The sequence below is a fragment of the Natator depressus genome, chromosome 5 (assembly GCF_965152275.1).
Source record: "Natator depressus isolate rNatDep1 chromosome 5, rNatDep2.hap1, whole genome shotgun sequence".
Classification (NCBI taxonomy): Eukaryota; Metazoa; Chordata; order Testudines; family Cheloniidae; genus Natator; species Natator depressus.
Genome location: NC_134238.1, coordinates 117726438 through 117748935, shown reverse-complemented (window position 1 = coordinate 117748935; position 22498 = coordinate 117726438). Strand labels below are relative to the sequence as shown.

Sequence of the window (22498 nt, the reverse complement as noted above, 5' to 3'; positions counted from 1 at the left end):
TTTTTGCAAATTTTACAGGAGTAAACTGGATGAAGTTCTCTGGCCTGTGTTATGCAGGAGGTCGGACTAGATGATCTAATGGTGCCTTCTGGTCTTAAATCTATCAATGGATGTTCTCTGTTACATTCATGCACTAAGTTTAGTGGCTGGAATTTCTTTTTCACAGATAGTCAATCCCCATATTTATGGTCTAGCTTCAGTGTTGCCTCTCCGCAACCGATTAGAGAAGTCAGTTTATCCTTGCAAATACAGTTTTGAGGACTGCATTTTTGTAGTTGTTCTGCAAAACAGAGCTAGCTTAAAAAATGCAATTCATATAACAGCTGAGTATATAGCATTGTCCCCTTCCTGTCAGAACCCCCACCACGCCATACACCCATAAGCAAGCTATGATAAAATCAATGCATTACAGGTAGCAATGTTAAGTGTAATGTATCTCAGTTATGTATAAAAAGCCAATCACCAAGCCAGCAGGAAATATATATGCACACAATGCATATATGAATATAGGGTATGCTTAAATTAGGATTGGTTAAATTCAGGAACGCTATAGAACTTGAGTATCCTAAAAAGTACCTGACTGTAGAGTCTAATAATACTGAAGACAGTGGGGCACAGTGCTCTACAAACTGCTCTTTTGAGGAGTTTCAAAAAGAAAGAGCTTTGCTTTTCAGTGGATGTTAGTCTAAAGTCTGTAACTGCTGGTAAGAGTCATCTCTATTCCCAAGGGAAAGAAAGGCATTTCTACATTTCAGACATGCAGGTGTTTGCTCTTGAGAAGGAAAAGGGCAATTGATTCATGGTCACTACTGGAGTTTTAAGAGACCTCAAGAGGAACATCTGGGATACTAATCAGGTGTGGTTTGCTGACATAGTTCAAACAGGGGAGCTTACAGCTGATCAGCTCTCCTAATTCCAGCACACATCTTTATAGAAGAGTTAACCACCCAACTACTGATGCTGAGATTCCAAGGCAATTCATTTATATACTGAATGATTCTACACGACAGCTTATGGCCAAGCAATAAAAGAATAGGGGATGTCTTTGGACATCCAAAGTGTTAACCTAACATAATGGCATAAGCAGACAGGCCTGTCCCCAGCTCCTGCCCCTTCAGGAAAGAGGCAGGGAAGTTTATATTTTAATTTCCTGAAGTTTTACTCTCAGCATTTCATAGCCCAGTTAAAAACAGATGTTCAAGGTCCTAAACTTTACCTTATCCATGTAATAGATTATTTTTGCAGAAGTTGATTTAAACTGAATTGCAAATGTTCATCTTAAATACATCTTTATAATGTCCAGGAAATAAGTCTATTATGAAGCATAGATGAGACAAATGAAAGGCAGAAGAGAAGGAAGCTAGACTCAGAGTACCTGGTTAATCACATCAGGCTGAGCTTACTTCTCAAAGAGCCAATTCCTCCCAACAAAATAAAATAAAAGTTTGTTAAGAGACAGTCACATTTGTAAAATTGTATTTATTAAAACAGTATTAGAAATAGTTCTAACCAAAGCAAGGCAGGGCCAGGAGATTCAGCACTCAGATTTAATGAATAAAATTCACTCTGCCCCTCTAACCAATGCCCAATCTTCACTCTTGCAGGAAAGCCAACTTTGCACAGGGCTCAAAGATGGCTATTTCCTATCTTTTTTCCTTTAGGCTCATAACTTCCATTTTTTAAAAACCCCACTAGGGCCAAATCATTGATATTGTCTTGTGACCACCCTGCAGGATATAGTGGGATGGGGAAAGAACATCCTGCCTCAGCTACTCTCCCTCCTCTGCCAGGTGTGTGAAAAACCTGGTATTAAGAGAATTGCAACAGCATCCACTCCATCGCTCTAGGGAATGGCACGGGAACAGCTCAGGGGCTAGCAAAGAGGAGCCAGTGAGTCAAGAGGACCAGGATATCTGAGGTTGGTGAAGATTCCATCACCACCTTTTCTCTTATGGTAGAGAATGTGAGTGAGAGGGGGGTGCTGGCTGGCTGAAGCAGGAACTCGAGAGAAGAGCTCTGGGAATTCACTGCAGCAAGACCGGGTTTTCAGGGTGAAAAACAAATACTGACAAGTTTTCAGACCACTAGCAATTGACTGATATTTTCTAAATGGAGCATACGTTAGCACTGGGAGGGTCTGAAGGGTTAATGGTCACGGTATATAAAGCCTGCTGGGATCTGACAGTTTTCAAAGCTCATTAGTGAACAGCTCTAAAATTAGCTACCCAGCCTACCTAAAAAAGAACACTCAAGTGCGTTATTTTTTTATTTATCATTGTGTAATCTTCAGACCTGGAAAATGGCTCATTCTGGAATTTCCAAATGTTTATTCAATGGTACCTGACGTTTTAAAAGCTGAAAGAATAAAAAAAAAAGTTTTAAAATCCCCCCCAATAACTTTTTATCAAAAAAGCAAAAAGCTCATCTAGAATTAAAATTAAAAATTCTGCCACATTTTTCTTATGTTGTTAGAAAACATGCAGAAGGGATGAAGGCTTTTTGTTTTTTTTTTTTAAATGTTGAGGGAGGGATCAAAATCATGCGTATAACAAAACATCAAATAAAACTCAACACCTGAAATTTTGCAAAGGGATTCAAGTTGTATGCAGCCTTCCCGAAGCCAATGAAACTCAGAGCAGACTGATTGCTTTTGCAAGATGAGATCTTGACTACCTTGCTTCCTAATTAACAAAGACCCCGGAGAGAAGCAGTAATCTGAGTGCCCTCAGAGAGATCCAGAAGACAGTTTCTTCAGCAGAAATTTAGAGTCAGGAAGGATGTGGGATTCTGTACTGAGAGAGACTTGGATTCACATAGACTATTTACTACAGGAGTTGTCAGGAAAAAAGCACGGCTGCTTTGAATTTAACTACATGACTTTAAATCTACCAATGTACCCGGAAGGCTAGACTTGAGAGACAAACCAGCAATCCCAGCCAGGGGCCCAGAATAAAGGGTAAAAGGTTAGTCAGCATATGAATAATTCCCCACCCATGCCATAATTACAAAACCGTATTTCAGAAAAGTAACATTGCAAGTTGAAAAGGGTCTGGTTAGTGGTAAACATAGAGTTAGAGCACAGACTAAAATGACTCGGCTGCAGAGTGCAAGATAAAAAGGAGGTACAAAAACCAAGTGTAACAAATACTCTTTTTTCCCTCTTTTTTTACACACAAATGTATTCATCAAAATGTATTTTTGAGTAAAGATATTAACCCTTATTTTCAAGTTCCTAAACTTAGAAGAAAGTAAATTCCTTGCTGTGAAGTCCACAAAAGAGGGAACGTGGGCACAGAGAGCCTGATTCTCCGCTGCCTCACATCATGTGTAGCTATTTACATCTTACAATAGGAGTGTAAAACATTATCTGGTAGCACTTTACATACATTTTGAACAGTCATTTTAGTTTGTGCTCTAAATCCGCATGAGAATCATGCCCAGAACGTCCACAGCCCATGACTGCCAAGACCACCACAAAAACCCAAAAGAACTGTAGGCATCAAGAGATGCACTGAAGGAAAGTCAACACCTTCTTTGGTTTTATAGGTAACCTGCCACATCATGGGGCAGCAATGAACAAGTCTGGCTGCTCACATACATGAATGGGCAGTGCTAATAACCATACTGCTCCTCTCTAAGGGCATGTCCACACGTACCGGTAGATTGGCACTGCAATCGATGCAGCGAGTGTCGATTTAGCAGGTCTGGTGAAGACACGCTAAATCAATGGGAGAGCACTCTCCCGTCGATTTGTGTACTCCACACCTCCCTGAGAAGTATAAGGGAAGTCGATAGGAGACACTCTCCCATCAACACAGCGCAGTGTAGCCACCACGATAAGTGGATCTAACTACGTCGAATTCAGTGACGTTATTCATGTAACTGAAGTTACGTAACTTAGATCAATTTAGTGCGGTCGTGTAGACCAGCCCTCTGGTACATCTACAGTGAAAGTAAAGATGTGATTGTTGCACAGATAGGGATACCTGTGCTAACTTTAACCTAGCTAGCACAGGTAACGATTGTAGTGCAAATGTGGCAGAATGGGCTTCAGTACAAGCTAGTAAGCCCTCTGGGTTGTCTGAGTATGAACAGAGATAATACCTTGTTCCCAGTGAAGTTAACTAGCTCATCTTCCTCTACCAGTCACACAGGTGCTCAGGGAAAGGGCTATGCATTACCTGCTTGAGACACAGAAGAGGGAGAATGTTTCAGTTACGGCAGGGCTCTGGAACCAGTTCACACGTCTGGATTGAACCCCAGCTCAGGGGAGTTTTCTGTTACTCCATTTTTTACTTATGTTACATGACTGGTTTTCTGGTTATAAACATTATCCTTTGAAGAAAACCCTGGCTGACTACCTTGGTGCTTTTGTTTCTCCCAAGCCAACCCAACTAATAGTGCAGCAAGTGAAACCTTATACCTTCTTCTGAGGCTCAAAATTCGTATTTCCAAAGTCATATATTTTTGATACACCTTCAAGATGTAAGCTGCGAGTTCTATTAACAGTGGTTCTGCCTCTCATTTATACTGCAGCCCTTTTAAAACCCCTCCAACCACGTAAAGAGGTCTCAAAGGGGTGGCAATTCTTATATTTACACCCATTTTAGGGTCCTTTCACATGGCTCTGGCAATGTAAGGTCCTTTTACATGGCTCTGGCAATGGGAATCAAGCCCAATATCTTTAGTATGCTTTTTGAACAAGTTGTGTTATGGCCCAGTGAAAGCTTGAATGACTATGGAGTGTAGCATCTGTCCTCAATATTGAGCGGTTTATGTGAAAGCGTACCAAAAGGAATGAACAGCCACTGGGGACTCTGCAGAAAGGAACAGTTTTACTACAAGAAAGCATAATTCATTGGAGACACAGATCCTGTTGGAAGCCATGATTACGACCTCCACAGGTTGCCTGTAAAACCAAAGAGGGTATTGACCTTCTTTAATGGTTATTCACTGTAAAGTTATTATGAAGAAAAATTCAAAAATAGTTCCCCTGGAATGAAAAAAGAACAGGCAGCAGGAAGTTTGGCTCTCTGACTCTCAAAATCCCTTTCTTACCAAGGGACGGTTGAGCAGTCTGCCAAAGGGTCCAACAGACCTAGCCTCAGATAAATGGAGTACTGGCAATTTTACTGAAGTTTTGTTTTGAATAGTAAAAGGAATTATGTTTCAGTCAGGTCCAGTTAGCCCTTTAAAACGTTACTACCGCATGCTCCCAGTCCCCCTGCAGATACCCTCGCTATCACTGCCAAAAGCATTTCCCTGCCGCCAGGCCAGCAAACAACAAACAACAACACACAAAAAACCCAACTACATATTTGGAATTTGTTGTCCAAGGCAGTTGAGGGAAATGAGAAGCCAAAAAAAGTTTAAAAAGAAATTTAAAAAGTGACATTTAAAAACAAGCAAACAAGAACATGCTATCACTAAAGCAAGTTCCTTTTCTGATATTTCCAGGCTTCTCAGAAGAATTCTACCCTGGAATGAGGAAAATGTAAAGTTTCTGGTGGTGCTTTCCTTTTGGGAAGTAAAGAGGACTGACAGAATGAGCAGCTACCTTCTGTCTTAGGTCTGTCTACTGAATGGCTGCTACTGGCTCCTTAACATGCAAGTGGTTTTAGATGAGAACTTAAAATGGAAACCGACATCTTCCAAAAACATGTAATCAGGCTGAGGTAAGGGAGAGGGGATGCTATTCTTCCAAGCTCTACTTGCAAAAAGAAGCTCTACTCCCCTAGGATGCCACTCACAGTAAATCATGCAGATGTTCAAAATACGATCACCCCCTTTCTCTGGAATCCTTGAGCTTGTCGCCTCCTTGGAGGGGGTTGAGATATCCCTGGGCTTTGACTCCTTCTTGCACTGGGGGTGAAGAGAGGGGTTTGAGGAGTGAGGCAGGGCAGGTGTGGTACTCTTCCAAGACCACTCTTGTGCTACAATACCACTGTCACTCAGTAGGTTGTGCAGGTCTTCATAATACGGTCCTTTATCTTTACATGCTTCGATGAGCAGAGCAATAGTTAACAATGGTAACATTTAAAGTATTGCATTAGGCATCTGAGTTAGTATCTACTGAGATTACTAGTCCAGTCCACGCACAGCTTGCGTCTCAGATTCTGCAAATGAAGGTACACCTCACTGCACCAGCCAGCCTTGAAAATGTGGACCAAATGCACTTCAGCAACCATAAAAGCCAGAGACTGACCGACTGTAATGAAAAACCTATATTCTGAAACAAGAAAGCATCATGAAAGAGGTGCCAGCTCACCATTTTCAGATAATGCTGAGCACCCAACCTAAAATGATCAGGCTCCTTTAACAGACGTCAAGCCAGGCAGCCATAAAATCACTCATTACCACCTTTGGAAATCTTGGCCAGAAAATCTCTGATGTCATTGGACTGCATTGCACAGCAAGTTGGGATGTTCACTTGGCAACTGCAGGTTTACTGCTCTTATTAAAATATTTGTAATTGCACCAGTTCTCAGAGGCCTCAATCAAGTTCTAGGCCTGATTGTGTTAATTGCTATACAAACACAGTCTCTGCACTGATGTACTTTGGGATGAAAGAAGCTATCAAAATGCATTCAGAGCTTTCAGTCCATAGTGAACTGCAGTGCCCAATCCTATTTATATCAAAATACCAATTGGCTTCAATGGGCGCAAGATTGGTTCTCTACAATAGGATGCTTGGATCACTCTCTACCTCCAAATAAGATACACCTTCCAGCTTTTCCATGCAGTGTACAAGGAAGGTAAGCATATGGGAAAACTTAGCCAGTAAGGAAAATGTTTATTTAGAATTATGTTTACTAGTATAGGACATTTAGCTTGGGGTAGAAAAACAAGTTTTTAAATGGAAATAGTAAGACTACTCAGTATTTACCTCTTGAAACACTTTTTCCTGGCAATATACTGGACCTTTGAGTACACAGACAGCATTGATCAGTCTCTCAGTTTACTTTGCTTTGATGGACTCTTTCATGAAACACGTGTAAACGGAATATATGAAGATGTACATAACAGAACCCCTCTTTTTGGGACACTGGCAACAATGGGCTCTCTATCAGTGACACATTCAAGCCCGACCAACCAGAAGTCCATAAAACACAATGCTATTCTACTCTGTAACCATGAATACATATTTTGAACACTGACCATTTCATTTGGTGCAATGAGAAAGCCACACAGTATTTTAGTTTCCCCTTATGAAATGCCTGTAATTGGGTGGATTCATGTTTATCACTAGTTATTCATTTCCTGGCCTGTCTGACCACTGTGGATTTGCTCTCTCATTCGAAGTACTCAGCGCTACCAGAGATCTGGTTTGGTAATGTCTTTAATCTGTTTACTCACCTGGAGGGGGAAAAATGCTACATACTTCACTCTGCTCAGTCCTGCAATTGGGAGCCAACCCCAAACCACAGACAATGCTGTTTTGTCTAAGTGGAGGGGACAGTAATAGCTTTGCTGCTTTTTTCTATATTAAGGCTGTCCTCAGGAGTCAATAGTTACGAGCATTAAAACTAAGTCTATTATCAAAACAGACTTCAGCGGGGACGCTGAGAGCGACAGTTCAACAGCCTATCAGGAATAGCCACTGTGGAGACAGAAGAACCCAAATCATCCTACAACAATCTAGACTAGGGAGATACTAGTAAGATAGTCTCATTAGTTTAAATTACAGCAACGCTTTCTGCTGGAATGAAAAATGTATCAACATTTCTCCCCTCTAATGTTTGTTGTTCATTTTATTCCAACACTGTCAGTGTAATTCCACTGATTGTACTGCAATTAAAGAGTTCAATTAATCACCTTTTCAAAGCTGCTGGCACTACCACTATTTAGCCACATGTCAGTGACTGGAGTTTTCTACTATGCCACATTTGGAAGAAGCAAACCCCAATGCTGTGCATTTCCCCCTTTTCTGAAGCAAATAGTTATTTCACATCACCTACATTAAAAGTCATGATATCTTGACCAAGGATTTCACCTTCACAATGGGCGTAAGGAGTGTAAGGAGGAGGTCGGCATGTCAGCATGTCTTACAGGATTGTTCAGTATAACGAGACAGGGAAAAGAGCTCAGATTAAGCACATGGAAGAATAAAGCGACAGTGCAAATTGAGGGCTGCTAGAAATGGGACTGAAAATACACAGGTCCAATATCAGCTACCATTGCATTCTCCCTGCCCTTTTCCCCTCCTACTCACTGCCACACTTTTAAAAAGGTACAGCATTAGTACATGGGAATCCAAGTCTCCTCCATGAAGAAGCAGGAACATGTGGAGAGGAGGGGGGAACAGAAACTTATTCCATTTCAAAAAGAGGAGAATTGCTTTCTGAAGACTGGTTTGGCAAGCGCAGAGAGGACAATGAAAGCTGTCTTCTGTACTCCCTTTAGAGCCATTCCAGCTATTTATTTGTGTGTCTCCATTTACATCTAGCACTAGGTAGCTCTCGCTGGCAAAAATCCTCTGCTGGCAAAATCAAAAATCAAAATATAAACAAAAACACAACAAGAGAACGACAGCCTTTCTAGCGTGTTTGAAGTGCTCGAAGAGCTCTTAGTTCATAATAGCAAATAATTTCTTCTTGAAGCAGTGAAATGTAAACAGGATGGATCAACTGTTTCTGGCTTCTAATTTCCCACTGTGGGAAAAAAATATAATAATCTCTCCCTTATCCGCCACCTCATCTTTAAAGGCAACCTTCTAATCACTCTATGCAGTAAATTATCTTATCTAGAACATCATTAGTTATTGTTTCCCCTTGCAAACAATATACAGCCTTCCAGGCATCCTGAAATGCTTTCTCAAGATTCCTGCTGGCCACTCAGTAAAGCTTTCTACCTACTACACTATGAGGCTCCTACAACGTCTCTCTCTGTGTAGCATTTTTGCCTCGATGAAGGTGAGGGGGAAAGATTGGCTGAAAGGAAGGAGGAAAAAGGAGTAGGAGAAAGTCACACTTTAAAAAAATCAGTCCAAGACTCTGAAGATGAAGAATCATGTTTGTTAAGTGCTGGTTATGTTGTGTCTTTACTACTACTTCAGTGAAGGGGGGTGATTTTTTTACTATTATTATTTGTATTGCAGTAATGCCTCTGAGCCCTAAGCATGAATCCGGATCCCAGTGTGCTAGATGCTGTACAAACACAAAACGAAAAGATGGCCCCCTGCCCCAAAGAACTTACAACCTACGGCTATCCATTTCTGTATGTGGGAAAAGTAACCAACACCTGAGAGATTTATTCTTAGATTCTTTCATCGTTCCAGTGCCTTTCCTTGAAGGATTTGAGAGGTGTTGGTACGTACAGTGAGCAGCTTTAACAGAAGTTATTCGTATTTCCTAGTCACCTCCTTCTCCTAAACTTCATAATCTTCACAAACTTCTAGGACTTAATCTGCATAGCCATCAGGATGTGCACACATTTTCACGTACAATGTGAGCACAAACTTGAGATGGAGAACATTTTAAGTTACATGCAAGTTTTAACAAAAGGGAGTTAAATTATATTGAACACTGTACTACATACAGTGACAAACCATAACCGTCCTTCCTGATCCACACACAATTTCACATTAAACAAAAGAAAGATTAAAATGGGGCAAAGATTTTAGGCACTGAAGGCAGAGAGGGACATTACTTATTTTGCAAGTTAGTGGTGAATCATATAAGATCACAGAATATCAGGGTTAGAAGGGACCTCAGGAGGTCATCTAGTCAAACCCCCTGCTCAAAGCAGGACCAATCCCCAACTAAATCATCCCAGCCAGGGCTTTATCAAGCCTGACCTTAAAAACTTCTAAGGAAGGAGATTCCACCACCTCCCTAGGTAACGCATTCCAGTGCTTCACCACCCTCCTGGTGAAAAAGTTTTTCTTCATATCCAACCTAAACCTCCCCCCACTGCAACTTGAGACCATTACTCCTTGTTCTGTCATCTGCTACCACTGAGAACAGTCTAGATCCATCCTCTTTGGAACCCCCTTTCAGGTAGTTGAAAGCAGCTATCAAATCCCCCCTCATTCTTCTTTTCCGCATACTGAATATAAAAAAAGAGGAGCTAACAGCCATACCAAATTGAATTGCAAAATTAATGTACAGTATGGACAGATTATGGATGATCTATGCTTGTACCAAAGAAAAACTATGGAAAAACGGTGATCTTTTATACTAGTTAAATCTTGACTAACTCTTTAAATCCTGTGTTAAAAGATGTGATAGACCCAAAGAACCTTGTTTGGGGTTAATGTAGGATGATCTTCAGTAAAAAGATACCACTCGAGGATTTCTACTGTTATTCATTATTAATTAACTCCAGCAAAAGTGGCCAATAAGAATATTACAAATTCTTACAATAAGACTTTTAGAAATAAAATGGCCTAACCATTTGGAAATTAGAAAGACAAGTCCCTACCGTGGAATGTGACTATATCTTTTTAAAATGTATTGGAAAAATAAAAATAAAAACAAAACATCTGAACACATTATGAGTTACTAGAATGAAAAACAAATGGATTCGTTTAATGTGTTGAACAGCCTCCTGGACCAGAGATTGCTTATACTAGGTTTCAATTCTGTGTGAGCAAACTGCCCTGAACATTCACCACCCTTCAGCTATAAATTTTACTCAGATCCCTTATGCCATGCACCCAAGTACCTAATCATTTTTTATCTGTGGTAACAGTATGCTGGAAGGGGGAAAAGGGTGGTGTACCGAGAACCTGAGACAGCTCAGCAGGGTGAGAGGGCTTATGAAGGGACTCTAGTGAGGCGGTTTTGATCATTCAGAAGACTTTACCAAAGCATCAGAACCTTTGACAGTGCTGAAATTAGTGATGGGCAATTCTCAAAAAGATTAGACAGTCTAGTGCCACCAAACAACTTTTGGAAGCTCATCTGAATTTTCAAAACTTTCAAAAAGCACCTGTTACCCACTCCAGAAAACGTTCAGGAAGGAGATCACCTTACCAACCTTAGTTTTTGGGGTGATACTGAAAGAATTTTACCTCTGGAAGTGCCATCAGGTGCAACTGTAGGCCCCACTCCTGGACAAGGATCTACAAGTGTGGACTCTTGTTCCTACACAGAGACCTACTGAGGTCAGTGGGAATCCATCCATGATTAAGGGACCATGGACCTCCCCGTGCAGGATCAGGGCCATAATGAAAGGATGGGGGTGGGGCAGAGAAGAATTAGATTTGCTCTTTCTAAAATAAATATATCCAGTGTTCTCAACGTATTTCCTAGATAACTGTCCACTGAACGTGAGGAAATCTGATTACATCCATAAATTGAGTTTTCAAAAAGAGGATCAATATTTTTTATGTAAATTAAATGTAATCCAGCTCCCGCAGGAGGTATGCGACCTTACTTCCAAACACAGAAGAAAAAAATCCCTGAAAATGTTGTCTCAATCTCCTCTGCAGCAAAAATGAAGTCACCTCTGCTGACTGGACAGAATAATATACGCCACAAAAACTATATTTTACTGAAGCATTGGGACTTCCTAAGTAGCCTGGAAGACATTTAAGTTTTATTAAGTTTTAAAGATTTAAAGTGCTTACAGAGAATACAAACAAAATAACAAACAAAGAAAAATCTCTGTGTGTTTAGTTTGCATTAATTGACTTGGTTCTAACCTAATCATCGTTCCCATAAGCCATTTTGGTTCCTTATGTTCATACCGGCTGTAAAAAATAAAATAAAATAAAATAAAAACCACACACACCTTACTTTTGCCTACAAATAGCAGCAATTCAAAATCTCACGTAGTAATTTATATTCACTTGTAGTGATCCTGGATGACATAGCGTACTACAAGCTATATGCCAGTTGGTTTACAGTCATTACACATTTTAAATTGACTAGCACCACAATCCTAAAGTCAGATTCATGCAGGTGCACTGATCACAATGGGAATTCATTCAGACACACAAGTCTGCCTATCTGGATCTTAATGAAGAATCAGAGTCTAGTTTTGTAATAGTGCGGTGATAAAACAGACATATAAAAAGAGATGAACTCACAAGTGTTTAGAGATTATATCTACGCTGTGTGTACACTGCAAAAAAAAAAAGTGTGTTAACTCGTGTTAACTAACCTGCGGTTTTTTTGTTTGAGGGGTTTTTTTTGTTTGTTTGTTTTTGCAGTTTAAACATACCCTACACGTGACTGAATTGTTCTTTTTCTAATGTAGGGGTAGGACAGTCCCTGCTAGCTCATGCAATATTTGGTCAACGTATATGAATTTAGTAGCAATATTTTGACCAGTATTTGGTCCTGTGTTTTCTCATTAACAAAAACAAATGGAGAGTAATTGTGTGAGTGAGAGAGAGAGAATGAGCATGCACATGACTGCGCCTAGAACAATTAGGCCCTGATCCCAGTTGGGACCTCAAGGTGTGACTAAAACACAAATAACAGTGGACTGTGAACTAGCTTCTATTAATAAAGTACTGTAGCTACTAACAGAATAGCGTCCCTTCACAAAAAGGACAACATTATGCAATGAATGCCGAGTATATCCAGAGTACAAAACATTAGAAGGAATTCTATCAATGACTTGAAACCAAGCTAGCCAATGATTAGGAATCCAATCTTCACATCTTTCTGTACACAAGTTTGATCAACTCTACTCTACCAGAATTTTGTATTAGTCTACTCACCTCAATTATCTGTGGTAGCGACATCTTTGAGGAGGGCACCAAAGCAGACGGCGCTGCCATGGTAGCTCAGCAGATGTTAACTATGTTAGGCCCTTCCTCCACACCTGAAGTATTGACACAGTTGGTCAGATCTCAATCATGCTGGCATCCACTCCTAGAAGGAAGGAAAAAACCTTTAGATCATCAAGAAAGCCATGTAAGCATAACCACCCAAATACCAAACTGCCTCCAAACCAATCTCCAATTAATTTAATTGCATGGCACAGTTTGCCTATTGGATACATGACCATTTAGAGAAGACTTTCAAGAGAAGTTTCAAAGGGCACCTTTGAAAGTTTCGTTCAGGACAATAAAATATTTAACCCAGCCATGTAAAACTAAATTTAAACATACTGAATCCAGCAACATGTTAACAAAAAAATTCCAATGTATGTTTTAAAATAAATGAAATATCGTGACATACATAGTACCAGCATTATGTGCATACATTTCTTCACCAGGAAAATTGTTTCAGAAAAATTAGTTTTCAGCTTGAATGATATTAACGATTTCTAAAGTACCAACATGATAAACCAACATTTTATTTTTTATTTGAAACTAAGATAATATAACTACTCTCAGATCTCTAATTGTAAACCAGAGATGGATCTCCCCTCCCCTCCAAACTGTCTAAATACTGCAGCATGATACAGTATGATCACATTAACTGCATAATTTTTCCCCATCAAAACAGACTAACTACTAGTAGCTTGAGTCTCAACATAACTGATACTCAGTTTTAAAAGCAAAATATGCTCATTCAAGAATGCAATTCAATACCTGAAAATTCCCCAAACTTCTTCAGAAACATCCCAGTGTTATATTTAAAAAAAAAAAAAATACAAACATTACTGCTCATTACCCATCTCTAAAGGAGACAGGCATTTGTAGTTAAAGGTAATATAATGATCTCAGCTTTCCCAAGACATGTTGAAATAATTTGGAGGATGAACAGAAGTACAGCAGCCCTTGATAATTTTTAGTTTGCATCATTCTTTTTTGTTTATGCTACTTACACCACCTGAACGTTTTTTTGTGAAGTATGGTAAATGTATTCCCTTAGGTCACTTATTGGTTTAAGGTTCAATTGTTGACTGATTTTTGTTTTATGGGGGGAGAATTTATTCAAACATTTTAACTTTGTCTTCCGTTGCCATAGATATATTCTTTCTAACATCCTCATTTTGTCAGGTATCTCTTGCACAGTTTTAGATAATTTATCTGGATAGTTTAATTGAGTGCGTAAAATGATATTTTAAACGAGTCTGCCGCTTCAGTAAGTATGCTAAAGCATTTCAGAAAACAGCAATGACCCTTTTTCTGAAAAATTTTAAGTCTGGCCTTTTGCTGCCTGTGTCTAGTGTGGACTTGTGTTGTTGATCTTCCAGCCTTGTATTACCACTGGTGCATTCCAGAAGCAGTAACAGTGGTGGGGGCATGAGTGTAGACAAGGCGCTGTCATTTATACCCCTATGTCATCTCACCCTTACCAGAGCTAGTCCAGATGTCATTCTGGCAAAACTGCCAGCAGCTGCCTGATCCCACCATTGCTACCACTAGTATAGCTAGTAATGCAACAGTAGAGGTTTAAGAAAAAGAAGGGGAACAGACAACACCATGGTGTCTTGGTAATTAATACACATGCATGCAATACAGTTGCAACATTCTATGCATCTGGTACTCTGTGTGAAAGGAATATACTTCAAATGGTCTCTCACTTAAGTTGCGGGTATTTAAAGATGTACTCAAATGTAGTTTGAGCTACTGGTCTCAGGCAGACATACACACATTTGTGAACTCTGGGCATGATTATTGCAACTCCTCTATAGAAATGAAGACACATTCTGAAAAAGCTCCCAATGATACAAAACAGAGCGGCCTGTGCGCTTCGGAATAGCACATTGCACCTCCTCAAGCTGTCCTGGCTCCCCACTGAACATGAAGTACAGTTCAAAGTCTCAGTCCCGATTAAAGTCCTTCGTAGGATCAACACTAGGTGCCTAAGAGATGTTTTCTTCCTTGGTAACCATGACAACCTCCCACAATGGCTACATGCCACAACTCTTGAACAACATGGGGAGATTCATGGAGTGCCGGAGACAGACCTTTCAGAGGAGCTGGGCCTACACTATGGAACTCACACTCACGGACAGAATGATGGTGCTCAGGACTAAATGCAAAACACACCGACAGCCAATATCTTGGTAAACAACTCAAGACATTTCTCCTACACGTTTTGAAGGAGGTAAGGAGAGCGATTGCCTTTACCGCTATTTCGGTCCTTGCAACATGCTCCGATACTAGAATAATAGTTCAAGACAAATTTGATTACATTAGACATGCCATCGTTAAAGTTTTTCCCACAAACCAAGAACAAAGGTGCAGTAGGAAAACAGATTTGTTAGTCAAATGCAAAAGAGTTCCCTATTCAGGTTGCTTTGGCCGAGGTTATACCAGCTTCTTTGTGTATTTCCCTTCATTATATGTACAAAAAATGAAATAAAGAATGGTGAAAAGAAATTAAGTTAGTGTGTTCTCTGAAACTAGTTTTAAGATGATCAAATTCCAGTATCTCAACTTTTGAAAATGGAATTTAGCAGTTTCATTCACAAACAAAACAAAAATCCCCAGCATCCCTGTATACTGATATATATATTAATGGCCATGGAAAAGATTTAAACGTTTTGTAGGCAAATTTAATGCTGTCCCTACCTAACATTGCCTTTCCTGGAAGATGATGTGGAAAACTGCTCCCACTGACTGTACTGAACATCCAACAGATATGCAAAAAAAAAAAAAAAAAAAAAAAAAAAAAAAAAGAGTTAATTGGTATTTATCAGACTGAGGCCACAGTGTAGTCATCTAGATCAACCCTGCCAGAAAAGGAGTACTTGTGGCACCTTAGAGACTAACAAATTTATTTGAGCATAAGCTTTCGTGAACTACAGCTCACTTCATCGGATGCATGCAGTGGAAAATACAGTGGGGAGATTTTATGTACACAGAGAACATGAAACAATGGGTGTTACCATACACACTGTAACGAGAATGATCAGGTAAGGTGAGCTATTACCAGCAGGAGAGGGGGAAAAAAACAAAAAACCCACAACCTTTTGTAGTGATAGTCAAGGTGGGCCATTTCTAGCAGTTGACAAGAATGTGTGAGGAACGGGGTGTGTGTGTGTGTGTGAATAAACATTGGGAAATAGTTTTACTTTGTGTAATGACCCATCCACTCCCAGTCTCTATTCAAGCCTAAGTTAACGGTGTCCAGTTTGCAAATTAATTCCAATTCAGCAGTCTCTCATTGGAGTCTGTTTTTGAAGTTTTTTTGTTGAAGAATTGCCACTTTTAGGTCTGTAATCGAGTGACCAGAGAGACTGAAGTGTTCTCCGACTGGTTTTTGAATGTTATGCTCAAATAAATTGGTTAGTCTCTAAGGTGCCACAAGTCCTCCTTTTCTTTTTGCGCAAACAGACTAACACAGCTGTTACTCTGAAACCTTTTTGAATGTTATAATTATTGAAGTCTGATTTGTGTCCATTAATTCTTTTACGTAGAGATTGTCCAGTTTGGCCAATGTACATGGCAGAGGGGCATTGCTGGCACATGATGACATATATCACACTGGTAGATGTGTAGGTGAACGAGCCTCTGATAGTGTGGCTGATGTGATTAGGCCCTATGATGGTGTCCCCTGAATCAATATGTGGACACAGTTGGCAATGGGCTTTGTTGCAAGGATAGGTTCCTGGGTTAGTGTTTTTGTTGTATGGTTGCTGGTGAGTATTTGCTTCAGGTTGGGGGGCTGTCTGTAAGAAAGGACTGGCCTGTCTCCCAAGATCTGTGAGAGTGATGGGTCGTCCTTCAGGATAGGTTGTAGATCCTTGATGATGCGCTGGAGAGGTTTCAGTTGGGGGCTGAAGGTGACAGCTAGTGGCGTTCTGTTATTTTCTTTGTTGGGCCTGTCCTGTAGTAGGTAACTTCTGGGTACTCTTCTGGCTCTGTCAATCTGTTTCTTCACTTCAGCAGGTGGGTACTGTAGTTGTAAGAACGCTTGATAGAGATCTTGTAGGTGTTTGTCTCCGTCTGAGGGGTTGGAGCAAATGCAGTTGCATCGTAGAGCTTGGCTCTAGACAATGGATCGTGTGCCAGTAAGTTTCCTATTCTTAATTCACTTTCCTCAAAGCCAACATATATTTAGCATGCCAAGTAAGAGCAGATAGTAATGTAGGAAAGCTGTATTCCACATGCTTCTCTGAGTCAGTCATGTCTTTTTTTTGTTTAAGCTCAGTCTCTGCCTGCCATTGTGTAAGGTATTCCTCCCTCCTAAATAGGGTCATCCTAGAAAGCTTGCTTCAGTTTCATACATAGCCCAGCATGCTTACATCACATGTAACTGAAACCGACCATCTTCCATGCACCAGGGTCAGTTTTTCCATCTTCTTTATATAGCTCTCCACTGAGCCCTCTTCTCCCCAGCTTAGCTCCTGCAAGAAATCTTTTCATTCTTTCCACACGGCATTCTGCTCCAGATCTCTACTACTGTCCTCACACTGAGGAAAAAACATGGGGACCTAGCCTTCCCCAAAAGGCCTTCAGAGGAAACTAAATAACCAAGACAGAGCACTTTAAAACTCCCAAATCCTTCGCAGTTTTGGCTATTTTATAACTCTCTGCTGTTTAGACTAAACAATGATGCCCTCTGACAAATACAGAAAGCAGATTAACACTGTGTGAATATTAGTGTGCGCTTATTTTATTTTTTACCAAAAGAAACTTCTTTATTTGATTAAACACGAATACGTCAGTAAAGATCTTTTCTAGTCCTTGGCCACTAGCTTCCCCTGCCGCTGGTTTGATAGATTTTATCACTTTCTCTCTAGCCTTGGTAAGCCTAGCGTAAATGCCTCATGAGGTCTTACTACCTTCTCCAAAGACAGCTGGAGATAATAGTCCACACACACTACATTTTTCCCATTGCTTCTTCTCTTCTCTTTTTATTCCCCAAATGTTGTTACTGTTGGAAATAGTGGTCAGGCTTCTAATGATAAAAAAGGGGAGGCTCCGGGCTGGGCCAAGGGGTTTGGCGTGTGGGAGGGGACTCCGGGCTGAGGCAGGGGGTTGGGAGTGGGTATGGGCTCTGGGGTGGGGCCAGAAATGAGGGGTTCAGGGTGCAGGAGGGGGATTCGGGCTGGGACAGGGGTGCGGGCTCTAGGGTGGGGCCAAGGGGGTGGAGTGTGGGAGGGGGTTCTGAGCTTGGTCAGGGGGTTGAGGTGCAGGCTCCAGCAGCAAGTTTGGGTGCTGAAGGGGACTCAGGCTTGGGGCAGGGATGTGGGAGGGTGTGTGTGGTCTGGGAGGGAGTTTGGGGGTGAGGGTGGGCAAGGGGTTGGGCTCAGGCTCCAGGAGCGAGTTTGGGTGTGGGAGGGGGCACGGACTCGACTCACCTCGGGTGGTGCCCCACATGTAGCAACATGTCCCTCAGTTCCTAGGCGGAGGCACAGCCAGGCGGCTCGGTACGCTGCCGTTGCCTGAAGGCGCTGCCCCTGCAGCTCCCATTGGCCATGGTTCCCGGCCAATGGGAGCTGCACAGCTGGCACTCGGGGCGGGGGCAGTGTGCGGAGCCCCCCTGGCTGACCCTTTGCCTAGGAGCCAAGGGACACTTTGCCACTTGCGGGGAGCCGTGTGAAGCCAGCTTGGGAGCCTGCCAGACTCGCACCAACCAGACTTTTAATGGCCCAGTCAGCAGTGCTGACCAGAGCTGCCAGGGTCCCCTTTCGACCGGGCATTTCAGTTGAAAACAGGACATCTGGCAACCCTATCTCCTTATATCCACCAGACAGCATCAAAAGACGAAAAAGATTCTGAATCCATTCGTCCTTAAATTGATTATGTTCACTATATCATGTACCAAAGTGAGAGATACAACACAAAAAGCATAAAACCTATTAAATGCTATCTTAATTTGATTTTATTTAGAAGTTTAATGCATCTTGGCTCATAACTCCTCGAATGGGGAGAAAGTGGTTATATCTGTTTCCATAAAAACTAACGATTTGTTTTAAGGTTTCTCCAAACAAATATAAACTAGAGTTAATTCAAAATTCCTAAACATACTCTGAGGACACGTCTAGTTATTCATTCACTTTGCCATATTTAATTGCTTCTACAAACATATAAATTATTTCTTTTAGCAGCTACATTTAACAGCCAAATAAAGAGAAGTATTTTAAGACTCTTCTGGGAATCACCAGCTTAAGCAGCAGAGGGTGCCACCAGATACAACGAGGGCTGAACTAGAATGTGTGTCCCGCGGTGTGAGCTTCTTCATTTGTTACATACCATAGATACTTTGACTAGATGCATTAGAGATACTTTAAAATGTTGAGCACAGCATCAGAGAGGCTACAGGCCTGACCTGCAAGATGCCAAGTGTCTAGGGCAGGGGTGGGCAAACTTTTTGGCCCGAGGGCCACATCAGTGTTGCAAAACTGTATGGGGGGCTGGGTAGGGAAGGCTGTGCCTCCCCAAACAGCCTGGCCCCTGCCCCATATTCGCCCCCTACCACTCCCCCTCAGAACCCCTAACCCATCCAACCCCCACTGCTCCTTGTCCCCTGACTGCCCCTTCCTGGGACCCCCTGCCCCAAACCACCCTCCCACTCCCTGTCCCCTGACTGCCCTGACCCCTATCCTCACCCCCACCCCCTGACAGGCCCCCCAGGACTCCCACGCGCTATCCAAGCCCCCCTGTTCCCTGACCCTTGACTGCCCCAGAACCTCCACCCCATTCAACTGCCCCCTGCTCCCTGTCCCCTGACTGCCCCCCAGGACCTCCGCCCCAACCGCCCGCTGTCTGCCCCCCGGGACCCCACACCAAACCCCCCCCACCGCGCCGCTCAGAGCGTCAGGAGCTTGCAGCCCCGCCTTCCGCACAGCGGCTTAACAGCAGAGGAGGGGCTGGGGGTAAGCCTCTTGGGCCAGGGGCTCAGGGGCTGGGCAGGATGGTCCCGCGCGCTGAAGTTTGCCCACCTCTGGTCTAGGGTGACCAGACAGCAAATATGAAAAATTGGGACTGGGGGGTGAGGGGTAATAGGAACCTATATAAGAAAAAGACCCAAAAATCGGGACTGTCCCTATAAAATCAGGACATCTGGTCACGCTACAAGTGTCTCCTGACAGATACTCTCTCATTCACTGCATTGGCAGTTGAAAGTGCTCAGTAATATGCAGGAACTAGCCAGGAAAGAGGAGAAGGCAGACCATAAAGAGAACCAAAGAATCAGAGACTTTCTCCGCAAGTGAAAATGGCAAGTGATATGGCTAATTTTTACCACCTGGCGACTTATTTGCAGTGAGCTGTTCAAACATAATATTAAGAGTTGAGAAGTAAAACTGAGACCTCAGGCCTCTACATGGGTTACAGTATTATTTTATGGGGTTTTTTTGGCAAACAAGAGTCACTCTAATGCTATGATCACAGGTGCCCATACAATCTCCTCATTCTGAAAGTTTACTTTGCATATGAGACTGAAGAACTAACCAGCACCGTTTTTTATTTGAATTGTATGTCCGTATATTAGGGAAACCAAATACATAACCTCATCTTTGAGGACTGAGTTCATTCTACACAAAAGGCACATTTCCAGCTCCCAAAATTTTCTTTTAGAAAATGAAAACTGGAGATGGGTTTTCAAGGCAACAAAATGGACCAAACAGATTTAAATTAGCTTGTAATTTAAAGATAGGTTACAGTGGTTATTTGTATGAGGCATTTAAGGTCTTTTGCAGTTCATACGGACATGGGAATTTGTCCTATATAAAAAGCAGGGAGTATATAGATTTTAAGTATTTTAAGTAATCACCAAAACAAATAATGAAACAGTTAAATTAAGTACTATCAATAATTGTATATTACTAATATACTGTAGTATACCACTAAAAATAAGGAAGCGTGAGACACCACTACAGCTCTTTGGTATTCAATTTTGGAGAAGTGAGAAGAGAGTGAAAATGTTGAGCTTATACAGCACGAAGATTAGTGAAGAACACGGTGGTGGTGTTCTGTCGACAGGCAGAATTCTGTTACGATAACTGACGGAAGTATCAGAAGTTATGAAGAGGTTCACATGCCCTGCAGGGGCATCTCCTTGTAGCTAGGTCTGGGAATTAGCTCTGGCCCCATCTGGCGCCTCCTTCCATCAGTTGGTTACTCACGCTGTGGCCCCGTTCTCCCTTTGTAACTCTGCCCTCCGACCAGGTCACTAGATTGTTTATCTGGACGGATAGGACTAAGTCCCATCGGACAAGCTGTCCATATGCTATTTCAAGCAGTCTTCCGTTCCAATTTTCCACGTCCTGTGCCACTCTCTCAGTGACTGGTAGGGGAACCCAGGCCTGCCTTCTATTCTGGGTTCCAGCCCTGAGGCCCTATGACTAGCAGTTTAATCCCAGACCCTGTTATTTCCCTGGGCTCCTTTCTACCCCTCCTCTCTCTCCTTGCCTATCTCGGAGTTTACCACTGGAGCTTCCTCCACACCCTGCGGCTACTTCACCCCTCCAGGCCTACATAGAATCAGAATCAGAATCATAGAATATCAGGGTTGGAAGGGACCTCAGGAGGTCATCTAGTCCAACCCCCTGCTCAAAGCAGGACCAATCCCCAATTTTTGCCCAGATCCCTAAATGGCCCCCTCAAGGATTGAACTCGCAACCCTGGGTTTAGCAGGCCAAAGCTCAAACCACTGAGCTATCCCTTCTCTTGTAAGACTGCCTAGTCCAGGCAGGATCCAGGGCTTATTCTCCCCTGGCCAACTCCCTTCTCTCTAGGGAATGACTACAGACTTCATACCTGCATCCCCTCTCCTGCTCTCACTTCCTAGCTTTATGGTTCTATCCCAGCTGGGCTTCATCTGTCCTAGGACCTATCAATCCCTGGTTCCCCTCCAGGTGCAGCATTTGAGATTAACTGGCCCCACCTGGCCCACATTAACCTGCTCAGGGCTTGGATGTGGCGTACATCCCATCACAGAAGTATTGCCGTTTACTTCCAGTGTGGTTGTAGCCATTTTGGCTCTAGTATAGAAGAGAGACAAGGTGGGTGAGGTAATATCTTTTAGTGGACCAACTTCTGTTGGTGAGAGAACAACAAGGAGTCTGGTGGCACCTTAAAGACTAACAGATTAATTTGAGCATAAGCTTTCGTGGGTAAAAACCTCACTTCTTCAGATGCATGTGTGGATACAGACTAACACGGCTACCCCCTGATACTTGTTGGTGAGAGAGAGGTTTTCGAGCTTACACACACTGAGAAGTTGTTCCAATCAAAGTAAAAAGTAGCCTAGAGCACAGTAGCCTGCTGATTCAATGAACCTCGCCCCAGTCCTCCACTTTCTTCACTGTCTTGCCACTGAATACCAAGTTTCAGAACTCATCGTTTAAGTCCACCATGGGAACAGCACGAGTTACTGGAGGGACTGCCTACCTCTGCGTGACCACGGCCTCCCACAACGGCTGCATTCCACTGGAGCAATCTAATTGTCAACCTCAGGAGTGAGGCTTGTGTGAGCAGAAGTCAACTTTTAAGACGATCTGCTTCTTGAAGAGATCAGAATGACCACAAACCTCAATGAATGTGAAGTTAAAAATACCTCCATGTTTCAGAACACGCAGACACCATGTACAAGAAACCAACAGATCAAGGTTCATTCAAAAGTACAAAATACTGAAAAGTGATGGGGACAATGTATTAACCAAAATCACTGATGCATGGAACTCTCTCTTCTCT

At 42.1% G+C, this 22498-nt stretch overlaps 1 protein-coding gene across 6 annotated transcripts in view; it reads right to left on the bottom strand.

Moving 5' to 3' along the window:
* LPAR1 (lysophosphatidic acid receptor 1) overlaps window positions 1-22498 on the bottom strand; it is a 105487-nt gene that overhangs the window by 56660 nt on the left and 26329 nt on the right. For 5 of the 6 annotated variants that reach the window (XM_074953508.1, XM_074953503.1, XM_074953504.1 and 2 more), the window contains exon 2: window positions 12674-12827. In XM_074953508.1, coding sequence (XP_074809609.1) covers window positions 12674-12733 — 60 coding nt within the window. In that variant the 5' untranslated portion in view covers window positions 12734-12827. Of the gene's footprint in view, window positions 1-4104; window positions 4182-12673; window positions 12828-22498 lie in introns of those variants that run through there. The other variant, XM_074953507.1, reaches the window with a different exon arrangement.